The following is a 23,172-nucleotide window of genomic DNA, read 5'->3' on the forward strand; positions in this document are numbered from 1 at the left end:
AAAGGCTGGAAATGTCTTCTGCAAGATGGAAATAAAAATATACAGCTCAAACTTGAGAATTGATGAGAGGAAGAAGTAGAGGAGATTATCAGACTCTTTTAAGTTTACTACCTTATCTACTCTTATAGGAGCTTTGCCAGATAAATATATTATTAACATTTCATCACTCCTGAATCAACAGTCATCACTTCGTCATATCAAAGGCTTTAACTGCTTTTAAACTTAGATTTATTTCTCTACAGTCAAAGATTTATCTTAAAGCGAATGTACCATAATAACAAAAAGGTGTTTTATTTGTAAAAGTAACATTACTAATATTAAAAACATTTTTGAAGAAAATCGACATTTACCCATTCAATAATGATCCTATTTAACTTTAAAAATGCAATACAAAGATGAAACTCAGTACACCTTTTAATTTGCAATTGAGGCTTTATTTCCCAGTTCTTTCACAGATAAAATTCTAAGGAATTCTCAGGCCCTGATTAAGCCAGTATCTCCCAAATTTGGACCACCAATCAGATGGGAGATCATTTTATAGGGCCCAAGGACAGGGCTAAGTGACACTGAATCAAGCTAGGAAGTTCTTCTCCCTTCATTCTCTTTCAATTCCTCTGACTACATCAGGAAATCTCAGATACTCGCTTTTAATTTATGGTGGTTACTTCAAGTTTCCTTTAAAATTATGTTAATAATTATATTGATAAATATGAAGAAAGTAAGTATACAGGAAGTATGCAGATATGGTCAAAATTCTGAAGACGATCTAAGAATGACTTAGCAAGTCTGAGAAATACTACACTTTCTATTTGGTCAACAAATATAACTGCCTACTATGAGCATGCCGTTGGTTTTGCCATCATGAAGGACAGAAAAAAATGTTCAAAGAAAGGTAAACAGGAAAGTCAGAAAAGAAGGTAATTACTTCAAAATGAGGTAATTAAAGGATTCACAGACAAGGTGGCATTTAAGCTAGAACTTAACAGGTATGATTTAGACATGCAGAGACAGGGAGAACATTCAAAGAGAACAAAAGCATAACAATACAGGCCTGAGTGGTGTGTGACATGTTCTAAATCTTGATTGTGGTGTTGGTTACATGGGTGCGTATATAATGTACACATAAAACGAGTGCACATTATTACATGTAAATTTTTCCTTGATAAGTGTGATACCGTATCTTTGACCTATGCAAAGAAAATCATTGAGGTTTCAGGCTTGGATAGTTTGGGAAGGGGAGGTAAACACAATAAGGAGAAGGGAAATCCCAATTCAGACAGGGGGATCAAAAGTACTCATTTTCATATAATAAATTTTCAACAAAAGCTGTTAGCTATTACACAAAAATAGCAGCTCCATACTTCTACTTAATAGTTTCATTTCATGGACAGAACTTACCCGAATTAAGGCTTACCTATTATAATTAAATGTACTGTTCCCCACCCCCTCAAACAAAGGAGCACAGTAACAGTACTCACCCCTAACACAGTAACAAGGAATAGACTGAAGCAGCCGCACGGGTTGTGTGCTACTGACACCTGACAGAAATTAGCAACATGAGGAGACCGTACTCAACACAGACCTTGTTTGTAAGCAATTTAGAAATAACTGCCTTAGTATTTACATTTTAACCTTTAACTCTTTTCAATGATCTAAGCTCTTAAAATTATTTAGTTATTAAGTACATTTCAAGTGGCTTTTATCACATTTCACAGGTTAAGAATTCATGACTAAAAAGTGGAATCAGTGTAAAAAACCAATGCAGTTATCAACAAGTCTTTACTTTTGGAACTTTATAATGCCATTCTTAATAAAATCAATAACTTGACCATAAAATCAAATTCCAAACGTGAATTAATAACAGTTATAGAAAAGCATCAAGAGACCAGAAAAAAGATGATACTTTCATAAATGAAAGTATTAAGGTTCACAGAAACCTATGTGAATCCTCAATATCCTACTAAGGCAAATATAAGCCATTTGGCCTAGTGAGTTGCCACTAGACCTTCACGCTCCACCAAGCTTAAGCTGAACACCATAGAAGCATATAATGCAGGGGATTTCAGAGCTGAAAGGGGACTCAGCTCAACTACAGTAATTTTCAAATTGGTATTCTATGTAATTATACTCTAGGAGACGTTAACAGGTTGGCCATAAGAAAATGTGCTCTCTGACCAGGTAAGTTTAGGAAATGCTTGGATAACCTTCCCCGGGAAGCTTACACCCTGGAGGTGTACGTGCGTATTAGTACAGTAGGAAAGGTTTTGAGAAGTCTTGTGGTTCAAAGTTAATCAGGGGCTTCCCGGGGCTTCCCTGGTGGCGCAGTGGTTGAGAGTCTGTCTGCCGATGCAGGGGAAACGGGTTCGTGCCCCGGTCCGGTAAGATCCCACGTGCCGCGGAGCAGCTGGGCCCGTGAGCCATGGCCGCTGAGCCTGCGCGTCCGGAGCCTGTGCTCCGCAATGGGAGAGGCCACAACAGTGAGAGGCCCGCGTAACGCACAAAAAAAAAAAAAAAAAAAAAAAAAAAAAAAAAAGTAAATCAGAAGTTAAGCCTGATGTAAACCAATGTGCTCCCAAATTATTTGCTATGGAACACTGTTTGGGGGGCAGTAAGAGTATTAATGGATTCAGAAGAGTGTTCAGAGGAAACAGTTTGGAAAAATTTGAACCTATGAAATTCCCTTAAACGGATGACAAATCTGAGGTCTAGAGAGATCACACCTGGTCATCAGAAGAACAAAGGACTTCAATGAAATCTCTCCTTCCCAGGCAAGAGTTCTTTCCACTAGTTTAACTATTAAATAGGACTCCTTTGACTGCATGTAGTCAAACATTTAATTAACAACATTTACTTTACATTTAACATTTTGGTTATGGTGTTATAGTTCCAGGTCTGTGTATTTCCTTAGATGTTTTTAAATTCTTTGAGTCTCGGGTTCCTAATAATCAGGGTCACCTGGAGATCTATTGTTTAGTAATTCTGGGTAATGATTTAGTTCAGAGTGGCTGAAAGTAATCACTTTAAAATAAAGCATTTGTACTACAACTGGTTTTAATTTACTCTTGTTAGAACTTCTGTCAGCTCAACAAAATCACTGTTTATCAGGTGGAGAGTTGTTTACAACATAAAGCTAACATATGTTATCCCCAGTAAAATGCGAAATCTTATGTCTACATCAAGACAGCCAACAACATCGAAATTGAAGGATTTTGTCTTTCTATAGTTCGGGGGTTATTTCTTAGGCAAAATCTTAGTTTCCTATCTTCTTTGTAATCACAAAAAAGTTTTGATTGCTTTAACTGCAATCTCCAAATCAGATTTTTCCAATCTTTAGATTTCTCAAACTCCACAGAACTCTAACAAAGTGTAAGAATAATCAAAACACAAATTACTTAGCTTTAAAAAAAGTAGTTGTGTGACACTCCCCTTCCCCCTCCGAGAATGGAGGAGACGGAACAAGCGACTATTGTTATGCTGCAACTTTAAAAGTCTCGGGAATCAAAGGTGATGATTGTTAACAACTTCCTTATAACTGACCTGACTTCCTCTAATAAACTTCTACACTCCTTTCCAACCCCCCGCATGTAATATGAACCAGGGCGGGCATTTGTGTCTCCTCAATCCTAAACCAACCCCCCCCAGATGCAAGAGACCGCACGAAGCCTCGATTCCGACAACACAGAAGTGTATCCGCGCGCTCCCATCGCACAGGTGCGACTTCCACCCCAACCTCGCGCTCCGCGCGGCCCCTGAGCAGGAGGCTCGGCCCGGTCACCCGACGCCCCGGCCCCGCCGGCCCCGGCCTTCCTCGCGGCGCCGCCGCCCGGCCCCGGCCCGCCGGTCCCCGCGCAGCTCCCGCCTCCACGGAAACCAGAGGGCGGTCAGCCGGCTTCGCGAGTTCAGGCGGGGCCGGGGCGGCAACACCCCCCAACCCATCAGCCGACCCGCGGGGCGTCCCGGCGGCTCTGGAACGAGCCAGGCCAAGCAGGCCGCTCGGGGCCGGCGGCCGGCCTCGCGACCGCGCTGGGGGCGGGGACGCTGTTACCTGCCGGGGCTCGGCCGCTCCCTGCCGGCGCCGCTCTCCTGGCAACCGCGGCAGCGACACGGAGGCCGGGAGCCGGAGGGCCTAGTGACAGCTCCCGGCGTGCACCGCGCTCGCGCCCACGCCGGCGTCGACGTCCTCGGCCCTCGATCCCCGCCCCCGGTCCGCTCCTGGCCTCCCGGTGCTAGCTGTAGCCACAGCGCCCTCAAGCGGACTGTCGGGGAAGCGGCCCATCACCACCAATTGAGCGAGTGGACCTGGAAAGGGGTGTAGCAGGTGTTTTCCACGCGCCAGCCCCATCATGATGGGTGGAGAGATGGAAGGGATGCTAGGAGTTGAAAATAGCTTTTAAATATTATTTGAGTATTTGTTTAAATTGTTTAACTAATTGTTTAATTCCTCAATATTAAGGAACCCCAAGCACAGAGAGGTTAAAAGACTTGTGAAGTTAGGAGACAAATAGTTGTTATCACATTAGGAGATATTTTCATTCTAGAACCCTAGAATCATGTTACAAGAATTGCACCCTTTTGCCTAAAATGTAGGGTGAAAACAATGGTTGATTTCTTTTGCAAATGTGAAATACGTGAAATAGAACAATTCTTAAAAATAATGAAGCATCAATTATGAAGAGCATGCTGTGTTAAGAATGGTATTTAGGGAGTTCCCTGGTGGTCCAGTGGTTAGGACTGCACGCTTCCACTGCCGTGGCCCACATTCAATCCCTGGTCGGGAAACTATGATCTCGCAAGACAAGTGGCCCACAAAGAAAAAAAAAGTTATATTTCAATATAATGTGTCAGTATTTAGGCACTTAATAGCTTTGAGAATTAAAGGTGGAAGGCATAAGGAGTCGAAATTGTGGAGGGAAATAATCAATAAACCAATATATCATATATATTAGGAAGAAAAAAGTTTTATTTAAGCCAAATTGAGGGCTATAGCCTGGAAGACAGAGATTGAAGAAGCACTTGAATTGTGTTCCACTGGACTACAAAATGGGGGCAGCTTATAAAGGCAAAAGGCCCAAAATTACATAAATTATTTGTCAAGAATTAGGATCGGAGCTAGCAAGAAGTACGGGTGCTTGTTAGGTAAGGATTGGTTGGGGTCTGAAATGGTTGCGAGGCAAAACAATAAATTTTTAAAACTCCAAATATAGATTTTAGAAAAATTGTCTTAAACTAGTATCTCTAGGGACATGACTTTATTATTTATTTGGAAAATCTTCAAATTAATACATTTGGTGTGTGATAATTATGACGTTGAAATGATAAAGTAGAAAATCAATAAACATACGATTTTCTACATATAAGCAATCATTGTTTCTATTTTTTTAAGCCTCTTGTTTGAAAAGAATTTTCACTATAATACTACCATGGCCTTATATTTTAATATCTTCCCATGATAAGTTGTATTAGATCCTTTTCTTTACTGGGTCAAACTTTCCAAAAACATCTTCTAGTAGCAATGATAGTACAACTTCCCTGACTCAGTTTTTACTTTTGCAAAAGTGAAGAGCGGAAATGTACATATGGAGTCATTCTCATCTTCCTCTTTTCAAAAGTTATGGGAATGCTTGATCCTGTGCTTCATGATACTGGATTTAACCACACTCTCTTCTGCATAGATAACAGAAAACTTCTCACATTTTTGCAACCGTTTCCATCCTGGAGCGACTGGGTCTAAATTGTGAAGCAATGCCACGTCAGTCCATGTCCAGTCATGGGCATTTGTTGCCTCAGACAGGGCTACCAAACGGCCGACTAGCGTTCATTAAAAAACAGAAAAAACAAAAAACTGACAGTAGTTCATTAAAACAAAAACAAAAACAAAAATCCAAGATACAGTGTGTTTGGGGTGGGGAGTCCGGCTCTCTGGCCTCCTGGGGACAGTGCCCGGCTATACCGACCCCTCTCCATCATCTCCCTCTCGTCCAGCCTCCTTCCTCCCTACCCACGCTACCCAAAGCACTGCCCTGGGGGCTGACTTTGAAGGTTATTTCCAGGGAGCCGTATGCATCAGGTGGCACCGTGGGAGGACACTTCGGCTCCCCCGCGCCCATCTTTCTCCGCGCTCAGACCCAAAGCCGGGGTTTGAAACTGCCACGCCCCCTAGATGGAGTCCTCGCGGCGGCGCGCTCTTCTCCCGGCAGGTGGCGCTGTGGGCTGGCGGGCAGCCGATCTCCGGGTCCGGGAGGCCCGCGCCGCCCACACCGCCGCCGCTGCCGCTGCTGCTCCGGCTCGGGCCGCACGTGCAGCCCCTTTCCGGCCCTGGTGCCCGGGGTCGCCGGAGGCCCTGACTGGGTGCCCGCCATGGCGGCGGCTGCGGCGGAGGCGCGCGTGTTCCTGGAGGTGCGGAGACGGCTGCAGAGCGCGCTGCTGATCCTGGGGTAAGGCGGGCGGTGGAGTGCGGGCTCCCGGGCGCAGCCTAGCTCGGTTTTCGGCTGCCCGGGCAGGCTCTGCCTCCCTCGGAAGGACGGGTTTTTGAATTTATTTTTTCCAGTTGCTTAGAGCTTCTGGGTTACTCAAAGTGGAGTTACTCGCCCCCAGTCTCCCCTCGGCTGGCAATCACAGCATCACCTGGGAACTTTTTAGAAATGCATTGTCTTAGCTCCACATCAGCACTACTGAATCAGAACTTAGATTTTAACACTTTTCCCGGGATTCAGATGCACATTAAAGTTTGAGGATACCTAATGTACCACACCGTTGACAGTGCCCTGCGTTTCCCACAAAACAGTGCAAAAAATGTTTAGATTGCCTCTTTGGGATCCTCGTTGTAAGAAATCTGTTCCAATGTGAGAACTTCCTGTTTTGTAAATAAACTCCGGTGTTATTTTTTCCTCCCCAAACTGTTCTCTATGCAAAGGAACGGGACACACTGGTTCAGTAAACGTGTGTTCAGTGAACGACTAACCAAGGTTGCAGACTTCTTATTGGAGCGCATTCTTTTATTCACATTCAGAGTTCCAGTGAGAAGAAGTCTGCACGCGTTTAACTTGCTATTCATTACACCAACAAGAAACTGTTAGGAAAAGTGTTCTCTTTTTTTGGTTTGGTCGTATATGGGACCTCGACTATTCCCTTGTGACCATTGTTTCAAACAGAGTAAATTAGACGTTAAAATCCTGAACAGTTTATTGCACAGCACCGGTCTGAGATAGACTTATGCTTAGCCTTTTCTTTTCCGCAAACCAGCCAGATGTCTGGTGTGGCAGTTTTGGATTTGGCCTGAGAACAGGATTCAAGCCTAGCTTCTTCACCAGAGTAGAATCCTTTAATTTGAATGTTTTCAATTGTAAAAGGGGGACGATGTGTATTACTCTTCTCTCTCTCTTTCTCCCCTGCGTCCTCCTCCGCCCTTTCTCAAATCATGAGTTCAGATAACTGCTGCAACGTCCAACTCAAATTCACCTTGTAAGGTTATTCGGAGCCCACACCTTACACAAAATGAAACAAGACAACCTCCCTCCTTTCTCTCGTCAAAGGGGCCCCTCGTGGTTCCCCTGGATAACTCTCCCTTCTTTCAGCAAGTTAAGAAACCTACCTTTGCTGGACTCCTGTTTTGTCCCTGGTGGTCTTTGGCTGTTGAGCTTTATCACCAGGCAATGTGTCCCGAATCCTAAAAGCAACCACTGTTCTGATTTCATTCAACAACGATTAACTTGCCAGTTCTTGAACTATGTATAAATGGATTCATACAATAGGTACTTGATTGTTTCTGGCTGCTTTCCATCTATGTCATTGCATATATCAATAGATCATTCTTTTTTTCCTGCTCAGTAGTTTTCCACTGTATGAATATACGACAATTCATTTATCCATTCATCTATTGCTGGATATTTTGTGTGTTTCTAGAGCTTGCTTGTTATGAATAAAGCTTCCATACATTTTTTTTTTTTTTTTTTGGCCGCACTGTGTGGCTTCCTGGATCTTAGTTCCCCCACTGGGGATTGAGCCTGGGGCCCTAGGCAGTGAGAGCTTGGAGTCCTAACCACTGGATTGCCAGGGAATTCCCAAAGCTGCCACACATTTTTGTGTAAGTATTTTTGCTGGGTCATAGGGTAGATGGAGGCTTTACTTCATGAGAAACCATTGAACAGTTCTCCAAAGTGATTGTACCAGTTTACGCTGTCACCAGAAAAAAATGAATTCTAATGGCTTCACATTCGCGTCTGCATTTAGTGTTGTCAGTCTTTGATTTAGCGATCCTGGTGGTATAAAGTAGTTTCTCATTGTCATTTTAGTTTGTATTTCCCTGATTAATAATGTTGAGTACCTTTTCATTTGCTTTGTGGTCATTCGTATATGTTCCTTTGTCAGGTGTCTTCTAATATCAAGTTGTTTATCTTATTGTTGAATTTAAATAGTTTTTTATATAGTCTGGAATTTAAATAGTTTTTTATATAGTCTTTATATAGTCTTTTTCATTTATGCCTGTGAGTATGTGAATATTTTCTCCCTATCTGTAACTTTTCATTTTCTTAATTGTGTCTTCTGATGAACAGAAAATCTTAATTATAATGAAATCCAGTTTATTGCATTTTTTTCTTTAATGGTTAGTTTTTTGTATGTCATTAAGAAATCTTTGCCTACCTCCAGCTTGTGAGATTTTTTTCCTGTGTTTATTTTCTAGGAGTTACATAGTTTTAGCTTTTACATTTAGGTCTGTGATTATGTCAAATTAGTTTTTGTATTTGGCATGAGGTAGGGCTCAAAGTTCATTGCTTTTCTGTAAGGATGCCCAGTTGTTCCATCACCATTAGTTAAAAGGCTGTCATTTCTTCCACTGATATAACTCAATGTCTTTGTCAGAAATCAGCTGACTATACTGTTTGCATGGTATGTCTTTTTCTACCCTTTTACTCTCAACCTGTGTCTTTATATGTAAACTTTTAAAAGCATGTACTGGGCGGAGTTTTAAAAAATCCATTCTGACAATCTCTGCATTTTAATTAGAATTTTTAGTCTGTTTGTAGTTAATGTAATTGATATGATTTTTATTCTTTCCCTAATCTTAAAAGAACTGCTTCTAGCATTTCATCATTGGGTGTGATGATGTTGACTTTTGGCAAATCTGTTTTGTAGACTGCATAGTTCCTTTCTTTTTGTTTTAATAAATTTATTTATTTATTTTTGGCTACATTGGGTCTTCGTTGTTGTACGCAGCTTTTTCTGGTTGCGGCAAGCGGGGGCTACTCTTCCCTGTGGTGCGCGGGCTTCTCATTGCGGTGGCTTCTCTTGGTGCGGAGCTTGGGCTCTAGGCGTGCGGGCTTCAGCAATTGTGGCACGCGGGCTCAGCAGTTGTGGCTCGCGGGCTCTAGAGTGCAGGCTCAGTAGTTGTGGCGCACGGGCCCAGTTGCTCCACGGCATGTGGGATCCTCCCGGACCAGGGCTTGAACCCACGTCCCCTGCATCGGCAGGCGGACTCACAACCACTGCGCCACGAGGGAAGCCCCATAGTTCCTTTCTATTCCTAGTTTACTAAGGGTTTTCATCATGAATAGATACTGTGTTTTCCTTAATGATTTCTGCGTGTATTGTGATGGTCATATATTTTCCTTTAGTCTTTACTTCTGTGAATTGCATTAGAAACAATCTATTTATATTAAGCCATCTTAGCATTCCTGGGACAAACCTTGGCCATTCATTTATTAAATTCTCAGATGTTTACTGAGTTCCTATCCTGGGGCCCAAAACTCAGATTCTAGGTGTTGGTTATATGGCTGTGAACACTAACAGCAAAGCAAACACAAAAATACTTGCTCTCATTGAGCTTACAGTCTAATGGTGGCAAGAGGTAGGCAGAAAATGCACAAATATTTATATATGTTATAGTGAATAGAGATATGTACCTAGCAGAAAATAAAACAGAAACGGGGGTAGGGAAAAAAATTCCAACCCCTTATTCTGAATGAGAAAGCAACATTGGAGCAATAAACGGAAAGGGGTGAGGTCTGGGACTGTATTATTCCCAGTGGAAGACTGTTGTCCTGTGAGAGAACAGAAAGTATGAGGTGGTGCCTGGTTCAGAGAGATATGTAGGTGGGCCGGTGAAGCACATAGTAAAGGGTCTTGCGGTGGTGTGCTGGAAAATGTTCAATGACCTGCTCTCCCAGAAAAGCAGACAGACAAAAACATTCTTCCTGATCTGCAGCACTTACTGATTCCTGTGGTGGGAATACGGTCACCATAGATGATATCAAACTACCAAAGTGAGGTCCACTGGCTTGCAAAATGCCTGGAATGTTAACAATTGCCTCTAGTATATTACTGGGTCTTAGAGACCATTGAAAGGACCTCAGTTCCGACTCAGAGTTGAGATGTGAGGTTATCAGATAGTTTCGAGCAGGGTGTGACGCCTGAAAGAATACAAGAGAATAGTGACAAAAGCCTCACATATAAAAAGTGTGGGCAATTAGGGTCTCAAAAACTTTGTTTGGGGGCTTCCCTGGTGGCGCAGCGGTTGAGAATCCGCCTGCCGATGCAGGGGACACGGGTTCGTGTCCCGGTCCGGGAAGATCCCGCATGCCGCGGAGCGGCTGGGCCCGTGAGCCGTGGCCACTGAGCCTGCGCGTCCGGAGCCTGTGCTCCGCAACGGGAGAGGCCACAACAGTGAGAGGCCCGCGTACCACCAAAAAAAAAAAAAAAAAAAACTTTGTTTGGGAACAATCTCAAACTTGAGAGTAAGTTGCTGTCACTCCTGAGTACGTTACCGTGGATTTCCTACAAATAAGGACGTTCTCCTACCAAACCAGCGTGCAACACTCAAAATTGGGAAATGCGTTACTGCCATCTTATACGCAGACCTTATTCAAGTGTTTCCAGTTGTCTACGTAATATCTGTAATACAAAGGGATCCAGCTCAGAATCATGCATTGCATCCTCATGCTTCCTTCGTTTTGCAATCTGGAAGAGGTCCTCAGTTTCCTTGACTTTAATGATCCTGACACTTTCGAAGATTACAGCCCAGTTATTTTGTAGAATATTCCTCCATTTGGTTTTGTCTTATGTTTCCTCAAGATTACGTTCAGGTTATGCATCTTTGGCAGGAATATCACAGAATTGATGCTGTGTTCTCATTGCGTCCTCTCGGGTGGCACATGATTTTGCTTTGTTCCATTAAAGTTCACGTTAACTTTGAGAACTTAAATAAGGTGGTATCTGCCAGGCTTCTCCACCGTAAATTGCCCTTTTTTTCATTATCAATAAGTATTAATTGATATTAATAATTCTTTTCATTTTCAATAAGTATTAGTCAGACTATGTAAATGCCCTGTTCCTCATCATACTTTCATTTTATTCATTTATTTATTATTATTTTAACTTGAAGTCTAATCATTCATTTATTCATATGAGTATTTATTCATATGAGTATTTATGAGCATTTATTCATATGAGTATTTATTCATATGAGTATTTATGAGTATTTATTCATATGAGTATTCATTTATTCATATGAGTATGGACTGTATGCTCTGTTTCATTCAGTGGGTTACTTTTTCCTCAAATTACAATCAGATGTGGCCAGGGGGAGTCCCTTCAAGATGATTTCTGTGTTTTTTGTGGGTTTTTTTTGGTTGTTTGTTTGTTTTGACATTCTTTAATTTCTTCTTTACTTACTTGCACAGCAAGATATGCCAGGCTCAGGCTCATTCTTTTCCTGTCCAAGCCCTGGATGTAGTTATTTTTTCCAAGGAACCATGTTTTGCTTCATTTTTGTTCATTTTGTTTTCAAGTGGAAAATGACCTTTAGAAACCAAGCTCTGGGCACAGAGTGTGCTCATTACTATTGGAGCGTCACTTCTCCCAGGCCCACTAGAGACAGAACTAGAGTGTGTGTGTATGACATATGTATTGTGTTTATGTATGCATGTATATGTGTGTGTTTGTAAATATATCATAATACACATACATATATATCTGTATATATTACTGTATCTATTTATATGCATTGGAAACCATGACTTCACCCAGGTATTTTAGATTCTAGTCTACCACCATAGGATCCATTCTGGTTTTCTCCCTTTCCCTCTTTGTAGCTGTTTCCCACAGTACGAATCCTGGATTCCATTATCCTCATGACATGTATTTACTTGGTCAGTTCTGCTCTACGCAGTTAATCATCCGCTGGCATCCTTTGCCGCTTCCCTTCCCTCCTCTCCGTGTCGACATTCTCCTCACCTGCTTGGGCTCTGTTATGGACTGAATGTTTCATTTCCCTCAAAATTCATATGTTAAAGCTCTGCCCCGCGATGGTATTAGGAGATGGGGCTTTGGGAGACAATGAAGTTTCAATGAGGTCATGAGTGTGGAGCTACTATGATGGGATTAGTGTCCTTATGGGAAGAGACGCCAGGGCTTCCTCTCTCTGCCATGTGAGGACACAGTGAGAAGACAGCCGTCTGCAAGCCAGGAAGGGGGTCCTCCCCAAGAACTGCTGGCCTTTTGATCTTGGACTTCCCAGCCTCCAGAACTAGGAGAAATAAATGTCTGTTGTTTAAGCCACCCATTGTGTGGTGTTTCGTTACAGGCACCTGACAGACTAAGACAGGCTCGGAAACTCTGTGCTGAGCTGCCCCCCACCTGCGGCTCACATTTCCTCCTTTCTCCTCTTGGAACCTTACGTCCTTGCTGGGTGGCCCTCCTGGTGGGTGCTGTCCTCACCCTGCTGGGTTTCTCATGTCTACCCCAGGCTTCAGTGGTTCTCCCACCCTTTCGAAGATACCTATCTTTCTTTGCCCTATGTAATTGGCTGCATTTGTCGGGAAGAGGAAGGGAGGAAAGGGTGATATGCCAGAGGTGGGCAGGCAGGGGACTTAGGAACCCAGTGGTTTCCCTTGGGACACTTCCAAGTGCCAACTGCACAGTCTAGTTTGAAAGTCACTGAAGTACCAAACTGAACAAATTGCGTATCTTTAGAGCAGTGGTTGGCAAACGACAGCCTAGGGGCCAGATCTAACCTACGGCCCGTTTTGTTACAGTCTATGAGCTAAGAATGGATTTTATATTTTTTAAAGTGTCATTAGGAAGAAAAAAAAGTAGACTAGGCCTCAGAGACCATATATGGTCTATAAAACCTGAAACGTTTACCATCTGACCTTTTATATAAAAAGTTTTCTGACATCTACTTTAGAGGATTATTATTTCTTAAACATCATTTCTGAAGACTAGACTTTTGACTCAAGAGTTTGAGTCTGTCTTCCCTGGAAAAGGCTCAGTTTTTTTTTTCATAATTTCTTTTGTAAAATTTAATTTAATTTTTAATTTTGGGGGACTTCCCTGGCGGTCCAGTGGTCAGGACTTCACCTTCCAATGCAGGGGGTGTGGCTTCGATCCTTGGTCCGGGAGCTGAGATCCCACATGCCTCGCGGCCAAAAAACCGAAACATAAAACAGAAGCCATATTATAACAAATTCAATAAAGACTTTAAAAATGGTCCACGTCAAAAAAATTAAAAAAAAAAAAAAAAAACACAACTTTTGGCCATGTTGCACAGCTTGCAGGATCTTAGTTCCCTGACCAGGGATCGAACCCACACCCTCAGCAGTGAAAGCGTGGAGTCCTAACCACTGGACCACCAGGGAAGTCCTAAGACCCAGGTTCTTGATATTCTGTGTTGCCAATTAAGTGCAGACCTACACACTTCTAAAAGGAGCTAGCCAGAAAGTAGTTTTAAAATTTTCTAAGGCAAAATAGGAGGCCTGACCAAGACTCACACCTGAACACACGGTGGGACGTCTCTACTTGGATGGCCTCCCGTCTGTGCTTCAGTGACACTGAGTGGATGGCCTCCTCTTGCTGTCAGCACTCAAGAGGGGGTCCAGGTGCTCTGCTCCTCTGGTGCAGTGCTGAGCATATTTCAACTTCATAGGAGTATCATCTCTATATGTCTCCATACCCTTCTGTACTTTTGGTGCCTGGTAGACAGCAACTGTGTTTTACTCTGTTGCCTGCACCAAGTGCCTTGTGTTTGCCGTGCACTGGATTAGTTAAGTCCTTTCATGCCTGGTATTCATACATCACTGGATGGTTTTCTTCATTATTTGTTTATTCTTAAAATCGACAAAGTTTTTTCTCCTGTGCCTTTTGTTTTACGTAATCCTGGCTTCCTTTTCAAAATCCTGTGTATCAAATACCGATGCTTTACTCTAATTTACTGTAAGTAAAGTAAACCATTGAAACGCTGGTCTCAGAAGCAAGAATATGTCACTAGCTCATCATTCACGTAACATTTACTGCTAGTGCTTGGCCTAGAAGAGTCGCTGCCCGCCTCCACGTGCTTCCGTACTCCCCCCGTATCATGAATCAGTGCACCGTGGTTTTAATGCTCCCTCGATCATTCCTGTTTACTAGCCTGTCCCCCGCTTGGGGGTGTGGGGTGCAGATAATCATTGTATTCCCAGTACCTGGCACATGGTAGAACTCACAAAACGTGTGTTGAGTGAGTGAATGAACGTCGAAATCATGCTAGGATCAAGGGATGCAGAGGTGAATTAAGCCACCGTCTTACGCTGCCTCGTTGAATTCTCTGGCCCAGAATGCTTTGATGAACAAGGGCGCGGTGCACGACAGACTAGCGCTCCGTTGTGCTGGTTTGCAGAAGCTGAAGTCGGGGAGACAGGTGGGAGGGGAGAGTCGGGGGCGGGGGTGCAGCAGATCCAGGAGCAGCCCAGGGGGAGGTCCGGGGGGCTGGGGTCGATGGAGAAAGCACTGGGATAGAGGAGAGAGTTGGCACGCGGGATCATTGGCAGTGGGAAAGAGTACATGCTTCAGAAGGCATCGTTACCGTAAAAAAAGAAGCAGCAGCAAGAATGAAAAGTATGTCTCTGAACATTCATGTTACGGTGACAGCGAAGAGTACTCTCTGACCTCATCTAAACCTAGTATAGATTAGCTTCCTTTACTGCTGTTCCTCCACGACAGCGACTAAATTCAGGGCCCTTATTGAAGAGGAACAGAGAGCTCCTTGGCCGTTTTTGTTTCTTTCGTAATGTGGCTTTCATCAATGAGAAGTAATTTCTTGTGTGTTATTTTTAATTCCCAGCGATCCAAACGAAGGAGGTCTGCCCATGGATGTCTGCGTAACGCCGACCTCTCTCCAGTTGAAAAGGCCGGGCGGCTGCACGGAGCTCTGGCTGCCAGCAGGGGTCAGGCTTGTCCCGTCCTCCTGCCGCGGGCTGCAGCACGTGGCCGGGGACGGGCTGCACCTGCGGCTGCAGGCGCGGGCGGAATTCTGCCCAAGTGAGTATAGTGCTGGTGGTCCTGTTTCTGCATCTGCTTTTTCATTGTAAATCAAAGGTGATTTTTTTTTTTCCTTTGAAAGGTTTAACTTTTCCCAGGAGAAAATCACTGCTCATCAGCTTCATGGAATGAGCTGCGGGTCCAGAAGATGGATGTTTTTCTGCCAGCTCTGCCCATTTATTAGCTGCGTGCAATGGAACCTGTTACTTAACCTTTCCGAGGCTTTGTTTCTTTGGGGTTTTTTAAAGTGTTTTGTTTTGTTTTCCTAATAGCCTGCACTTTTTTTTTTTAGAGCAGTTTTAGGTTCACAGCAAAATTGAGCAGTAGGTACAGAGATTTCCCACATACTCCCTGCGTTGTTTCTTTAATTGTAAAAGCCCGGCTCACAGAGTTGATAGGAAGATGAAATCAGATGGCACTCGTGCAAGACCTGGTTGATATTAAAGCATTACGTAGAAATTCATTCATTCAACAAATATTAGCTCATCGGATCTAGGTGCTGGGGTACAGAAGTGGGCAAGCTAGGAAGGTCTCTGCTCTCATGGGGCTTAAGATTCTAATCGGTGGGAACAGGTAATGAACGCACAAGGTATCTGGATACAGAGGTAAGTGCTGTGGGCAAAGTTAAGCAGAATAATGGGATAGGGCGTGACTTGGGGCAGATGAGGGTCAGGGAAGGCCACTCTGAGAAAGCAGCGTTTGACCAGAGAACTGAATGATGGAAATGATCGCATCCACGTAGGGACATTTTATTTATTTATTTACTTTATTTATTTATGGCTGCGTGGGGTCTTCATTGCTGCGCACGGGCTTTCTCTAGTTGCAGTGAGCAGGGGCTACTCTCCATTGCGGTGGCTTCTCTTGTTGCGGAGCACGGGCTCTCGGCCTGCGGGCTCAGTAGTCGTGGCTCCCGGGCTCTAGAGCGCAGGCTCAGTAGTTGTGGCTCTTGGGCTTAATTGCCCCATGGGATGTGGGATCTTCCCGGACCAGGGCTCGAACCCACGTCCCCTGCCTTGGCAGGCAGATTCTTAACCACTGCGCCACCAGGGAAGTCCGGGACGTTTCTAACTAGAGGGAACAGTACATATAAAGATTCTGAAATTGAGTTTGTTGTATCATTTGACTTTGATTGTTGCTATGCCTGTGATACTTCCAATATTTTGTTGTTGGCACATTGATTCAGAAAGGCAGTAGAAATGTTTCTCGCAGTAATTTATCGAATGACCTCACTGGTTCATTGCCTCTTTGCCACGTGAGTGATGTGCTTCGGAGGATTAGAAATGCTGTCAAAAGGGGAAACGGAGGCTGTAACAGCTGGATGTGATACTCGTTCGCAGAGGAGGATTATAGTTCTTATGGATGCCCTTGAGATGTCCCCGTTGCCTCATGGATGCGAAGCCTTTCGTCTGCATTTCTCCATGCAGCCCCAGGGGCGGTGGGCAGGATTGTACTGAAGAGCTGTTTAGGGGTTGTCAGGTGTCCCCTGGCCCCTCTATCCTGGCTTTTGAAAGGAAAGAGAAGTAGAGGATCTCCGTTCCTTTTTTGTTGGAGAATGATTTTGCTCAAGTGCTGGATTAGTGAATAACTAGTGTGAGTTGAGGAGGGTTGGTCTGAGGAAAGAAATGCCCTGGGGCTGAAGTGGCATAGAATAAACCTAAGAACGACTGTTGGAATAGCCATGGGAAGAAGAATGGGGCCGTCGAGATGGGAGATAGACGCTCTGAGGGGACCTCACGATTGGCAGCGGAAGTGTTGTTCCAGGGAAGAAGCCTTGGGAGGCTGGCTCCTGTGATGTCATCACCTGTCTTTAGCGGTGATGAACAGTAACCCACAGCAGGAATCCTGGGTCACATCAGGAAACTGGAGAAAGGCAGGCGCGAAAGCCACAGGGGAGTGCTTTCAGATCTTCTGCTAGTTCTCTGGGACCATGATTTTAGGTCCTATAATGAGGAGGTACGGAGACCTTCCAGAGACAGAATTGGCATGTTGCCTACCCCTATTCCAGAACAGTTAAATAGCAAACCTTGAACCATTAAAAAAAAATTTAACTCAGCACACACATTACCGTCTAGTTTTAACTGTTGGACAAAATAAATTGACTGCTGTGTGTTGGTTTGCATTTGTTGTGGGCATTCATGGGTCTCCAGTTTCTTTACATTTTTAACGCATATTTTGCTCAACAGGCTGAAAAGGAAACCCTTCAAAGCCCTGTTCTGCAGTGCATGAAGGGGTATGCAAAATAGATTCCTCAGTATTTAATTGCTTTCCTGCTTTCCACATAATAGGTGGTGAATAAATGTTTGCCGGATGAATAAATATCAAATAGGTGCATCCTGATGTAAACTTGAATCAAAATCTGTGGTAGGAGGCGAGTCTTAACATTTATAGCATTCAATCTATGTTTCCGGGTTTTTACAGAGTTGACTTTTCAACTCTAAGAATGTTCTTTTAAGGACTACAGCAGACATATTGTTACACTGTTTTGAAGGCATAGGTCAGAGATGACCTTTGACCCCGAACTGCCTGCAGTAAAATCTGACGTAGCACCGGCATTAGATTCACCCCCAGGTGGCAGTGCCTCCCAGGCTGCCCCTGTATCAGAAGGTTCTGACTTGAACCTGAGCCTGCACCACGCGGGGTGACCAGCAGAGGGCAGTGTGTCCCTGAAAATTTGTTTATTGGTCCTGAAAAGAAAATTCTGGATGTCTTACCCAGGTCTACTTATTATCTGCTCAGAGCTGAAGAATACTGCTTGTTTCACTTCAGTGCTACAGGGCAGTCCTAGAAATTAAACAGAAGAATTTTTAACTCTTAAGGCTTAAACTTTCTCACATCAGTTTTTTTTTTAAATCTTAAAATGTAAAGTAACATAAACCAAATTCAAATTGCTTGATTCTAATGGATATAAACCTCATTTCTTCAGACTTTTTTTAATAGACAGATATTTTTGTGGGTTTGGTTTTTTTGTTCTTTGGGCTTTTTTGGGAATGAAAGTTTCCTTCATGAATGAAATAGCGGAAACTAAGGAAACATCCTGTCTTATCCTGCTCTTTCATATACTATGGGAAATATATGTTTTCCCACATCTTTAATCGGACATTGAGTTTCACTCTTGGAAAATGGAACTCTTCTTCAGAGCTGTTTCATTCCCCGGGACCTGCCCGATCAAGACCAATTTCAAGATTGATTTTATTTGTACCTGCTGGTAAGATGCCAGAGCGGACATCAACCTTGTTTAAATCGAACTAAATTTAAGAAGTCTGTTTACCAGCAGTCACAGTGATGGAAAAACTGTCCCTAAGCATAGCAGAGCAAAGCTGAGGATGGAGAAGCTCTGCGTAGTTAGCTCGATGTGAAAGAAACAGCTCCTTTCCTCTCATCCTTAATGTTGGTATCTCCAGAATGAGAGAAATAACGAGTTATCTATGTTACACAGATAATTTAGGGCAATACCTAACTCTGGAACATGTAGCAAAATCTGTTTTTGAAAACACTTCCCAAGATTTGCTTCTGCTTGAGTCATCAGATAAAACTAACTACATGGGTACTTCTGGGTAGCTCATAAACAGTGCTTATTGGTGGTAATTTATTGCGGCTGTGAAACTCTAGGTATGTTAATGGATTTGTCCCAAACCTCTAAGGTTTGCCGTTTCCTTGATTTCCTCTAGACCTGATCTCGGTGTTTAATCAAAGCCCCCAAGCCCAAGAATGCTGTACGTTTTTCTGCCAGTCCTGCGGTGAAATCATCATAAGGAACAGGTAAGGAGCACCGCCCACACTGGTTCATCCTGTGTCTGGCCATGGTTTTTCTCTTTTTCTATCAGAATTTTTGAAGGAACTGCCAAGGGAGCAGTCTGTGGCCTTCAAATGAGAGCCACAGACCCAATGTCACTTTGAACCAGACCAGCCCCCAAACTCTCCAGCAATCACGGAGCAGCGAGACTCTCTCCAGCTGACAAAGGGGAACAATAGGATGCTGGCTTTGCGGGAGGAAGGCTTAGCCTGGTGGAATAGCCGGTAGAGATAGGCCCCTCTCCTCTAAAAACAGGACACGGCATCTGTCACACGTTTTAGCCATCGTCCTGGTGAATGAACTTTTTCCACATGAAGGGAATTTTCTAAGTAACAGAAGCTTTTGCAGCACAATTTTGTACTTGCACTGTTTCTATTCGTGCTTTTCTAAAATCCATTTCCTGTTTCCCTGCTTAGTATAACAACATATAAAGCACAAATCAACCTTTTCTGGACGCTTAGGTTAATGCTGGAACCTGCCTTTGAGGTGTGCTGTGATTACCCCATGGAGATGGGGAGGGCCCTTTGCTGTATTCTGTGTATTCCCATGTTGTCTCTTAATTACGTTTCCATCCTCTTCTCCTGTCAGCCTCTTTGTTTCCTGGGCACACACCCTGCTCTCTGAATTTTCTAATCACTCGTAGGCTGGAAAGACAGAGCAAACCCTTATTATCATTAACAATATTTTTTTTTACTTTATTTGTTTTTGGCTGAGTTGGGTCTTTGTTGCTGCACGCAGGCTTTCTCTAGTTGTGGCGAGCGGGGGCTACTCTTCGTTGCGGTGCGCGGGCTTCTCATTGCGGTGGCTTCTCTTGTTGTGGAGCACGGGCTCTAGGCATGCGGGCTTAAAGAGTTGTGGCACGCAGGCTCTAGAGCGCAGGCTCAGGAGTTGTGGCACGTGGGCTCTAGGCATGCGGGCTTGAATAGTTGTGGCATGCAGGCTCTAGAGCGCAGGCTCAGGAGTTGTGGCACACGGGCTCAGCAGTTGTGGCACGCGGGCTCAGGAGTTGTGGCACACGGGCTTAGTTGCTCCGTGGTATGTGGGGTCTTCCCAGACCAGTGCTTGAACCCGTGTCCTGTGCATCGGCAGGTGGATTCTTAACCACTGCGCCACCAGGGAAGTCCCCGTTGACGATATTTAAAGGCAGAATTTAGAGCTCTTTGTTGGATGGGTTTCCTTGGAGACTTACATGAGACCCCTCCTCCTCCAGTGTTCCAGGTCTCCGTGGAGGGATTCAGCAGATGTCTGCTGGGAGCCTCTCCTGAACCCTGGGTTGGTTTGCGTGCTCCTCGGAGGTTTATTCGCCTGTCTTCCCGCTTGAACTGTAGGCTTTGGGTGCGGGATAGTCCTACGCACTCATATTTAGCGTGCAGTGTTGTGTAGTGGCTGGTGGTCCAGACCCGGAAGCCAGTCTGTCCGTGTTTGTGTCTACCGGTTACTAGCTGTGACCTTGGGGGGAAGTTACTTACCCACTCTGTGCCTTCATTTTTTTTTTTTTTTTTTTATTATTACAAAAATAAAGATGACAACAAGAGCTACCCCCATAGGGTCTGGGGGAGGGGCGAATGAGTATAAGTGCTAAGCACTCAGTATGTGACAGCTCCTGCCGTAATTCTTGCCCTCACCACCGCCCCCAGCAGCAGCCTCGCGGCCCGAGGAGGAGGGCGTTCTCTGTAAGTTCTCGCCCGGGTGACTCGAGTAAGTAAACGTCGGGGTGCTTCTTCCGGGCCTCCCTCAGCGTCTCTCGCTTGCTCTCTGATTCCCGGCGGCATCCCGGGTGGAGGAGGTTGCGGAGGGCTACGGTGGTGTGCGTGGGGGGCTTGCGAGCGGAGCACCCTCTGAGTGATTACCTCGGGGAAGCCGCGGGCTGACTCCGAGTCTGCAGGGCAGGGAGGACGTCCTCACTGAGGCTCCCTAAGGCTGAGGGGGCCGCAGAGCGCGCCGTCAGGGGTAGGCCCGCCGGAGCCTGGAACGGCCCGAGCATCCCAGGTCGCCCTGGACTTTAACGCGGACGGCTTCCCTGCTCTCGGTCTACTTCCGGCTTTGGTTTAGCTCTCAGACGCCGCGTCTGAAACGCGTGCGCCTCTACGACAAGTGAGAGGCCTGACAGCCACAGAGCAGCGAGTTGACCTGGAGTAACATACTATCCCCGCTGTGCTTGGCCTGAAGGGTGTGCTCGTCCGTCATCGGCTGATACCGCGTCTTCTCTTTTGTGTCAGTCCTGTTGACGACCCTGGACTTGAGAGCTCGGAGGGCTTGGAGTCCGTCCTCCCGACCGTCGGGTTACACTTAAGGCTGTAACACGTGTAACAGTAAATCCTCGACAAGCTCTTTCTAGTTGGCTGTACAGCCCCCTTCCACCCCCTTCTCCGTAATTGGCCTCGTTGGCGAGCTAGCAGGTTATCTAGTACAGCGTTTCGGGCCTTTCTGATTCAGGACTCCGTATTTTTTAGGCGTGCCGGGGAAATGACCCCCTCGCTCCCTTTTTCTGTGCGAGAAGGCCCACAGTGGACGTGACTTAGGCCTTGCTCACTTCACGAGGCTTCCCCGGACCCCTTTGCCTGTCACACACGCGCGCCTGGCACCGGGGGGCCTCTCGAGCAATGCGGAGAAGTCCTTAGTAGGCGACGGGAGGCTTTGCTTCCGTTTCACTCTTCGGCAGCAGGCCCCGTGGCTCTCGGTCTGATGCAAAGACATGCTTCCTCCTGTGTCTGCCCAAGGGTGTCCTGCTGACCGTTTGCATCGAGCCCAGCGGTCTTCTCACTTCTCCCTCAGTTACCTGTGCCACGCAGGTGGTGAGGACGTCTGTGCTGGTTGAGTGGAAAGTAGAACCAGAGGTATTTCCGAGGCGGCACGTATGTGCTGTACTCAACTCTTTGTCGGCATCCTTTTCAGGAAGGCATCTTGGAATATGGTGCTTTGTCTTAGCAGGAGCTCTTGTATTGGGAGCAATGGAGCTGAGTTAAGATGTGCTTACCGGCCAGCCTTTCTGTCTGGGAACAAGTCACTTTGGTTCTCAGTTTCCTCATCTGTGAAATTCGGAGGTTCAGTTAGATAGACCTATAAGAGTCCTGCCAGCGTGAAGATTCTCTGCTTAGTGAACCTCGAAAGGTTGCACCTTGAGTTCTGTAAATCGTGATTATCTGGATAGTGCAAGACTAATGCTCGTTCCTTTTTTATTTTTCTTAATGAAAAAGATTCTTGTCAAGCAAATTATAGGTGCCGAAGACTGTTTAACCTATTAAGACTCATTAATGGCTTTTAATACTTACTAGCACCGGGGTACATGAAATCTGCTAATTATAGCAGTCTTCTTTCTTCATGCAGAATCACACGTTCCTAGCCATTTGTTTGGTTGTTTGAAAATAATGCCTTGTTCCTTTACAATGAAGTTCTCCAATTTGCATTCTTACCAGTTCAGCAGAGGTTTTCTCCAAGAACTGTCCAAACATGTACAATTTTTGATCCTTCTCTTGTTAACAGTGCCTAATATCCAGCTACAATAATAATGAAATTTAGTGCACAGTGGTCAGTCTCAGAAACAGCTAAATGGTCGTTGTGTTTGGAATTTGTTATGTCTTTTAGAAATAAATTCATGTCAGACTTGAATTATCTCGGTTGGCCAAACAGACTTTGAAACCTCAGCCTGATTTTCAGTCATTTTGAGAGGTCTCCCAAGGTCTCTGGAAAGGCCCTCCTGGTTCCACCGGCACCAGCAGAGCTGGGTGTCAGCCCAGCAGCTATGAGGGCATTGAAACTCTAGCAGGTAGCAAGCAGAATGGACTTAACGGAAACATTAAGAGATGTCAGAATATCCAACTAGTCGATGGGTCCATTTGACAGACCAGCTATTATTGTAGTCTGAAAACAGCAACTCTTATGAATAGCCACTTTTCTGTGAAAGAAAACAAAGAGGGAGAAGAGAGGACAGGCACACACTGAATTAGTGGTAACATTGTACAAACTTTTGGAAGAAATAATAACGCCAGCTTATCTATATTCTAGTGGCTATATTTTGAGCTTTAGATATTTGATATTTTTCTTAAAATTCTTACTGCTGGGCTTCCCTGGTGGCGCAGTGGTTGAGAATC

At 44.7% G+C, this 23,172-nt stretch overlaps 2 protein-coding genes across 19 annotated transcripts in view; one reads left to right on the forward strand and one right to left on the reverse strand.

The window, feature by feature from the left end:
* DOP1A (DOP1 leucine zipper like protein A) overlaps nucleotides 1-4,183 on the reverse strand; it is a 113,001-nt gene extending 108,818 nt beyond the window's left edge. For 6 of the 16 annotated variants that reach the window (XR_010836152.1, XR_010836153.1, XM_067011239.1 and 3 more), the window contains exon 1: nucleotides 4,046-4,165. The gene's annotated coding sequence lies outside the window, so the exon portion shown is untranslated. Of the gene's footprint in view, nucleotides 1-4,045 lie in introns of all 16 variants that reach the window. The other 10 variants (XR_010836154.1, XM_067011235.1, XM_067011233.1 and 7 more) reach the window with 3 other exon arrangements.
* A 2,022-nt stretch (nucleotides 4,184-6,205) lies between these two features.
* The window catches only part of UBE3D (ubiquitin protein ligase E3D), a 194,251-nt gene continuing 177,284 nt past the window's right edge, over nucleotides 6,206-23,172 (forward strand). For 2 of the 3 annotated variants that reach the window (XM_067011252.1, XM_059083753.2), the window contains exons 1-3: nucleotides 6,206-6,434; nucleotides 15,092-15,288; nucleotides 18,957-19,047. In XM_067011252.1, coding sequence (XP_066867353.1) covers nucleotides 6,358-6,434; nucleotides 15,092-15,288; nucleotides 18,957-19,047 — 365 coding nt within the window. In that variant the 5' untranslated portion in view covers nucleotides 6,206-6,357. The remainder of the gene's footprint in view (nucleotides 6,435-15,091; nucleotides 15,289-18,956; nucleotides 19,048-23,172) is intronic. The other variant, XM_067011253.1, reaches the window with a different exon arrangement.

This window comes from Kogia breviceps, chromosome 13, assembly GCF_026419965.1.
Source record: "Kogia breviceps isolate mKogBre1 chromosome 13, mKogBre1 haplotype 1, whole genome shotgun sequence".
Classification (NCBI taxonomy): Eukaryota; Metazoa; Chordata; class Mammalia; order Artiodactyla; family Physeteridae; genus Kogia; species Kogia breviceps.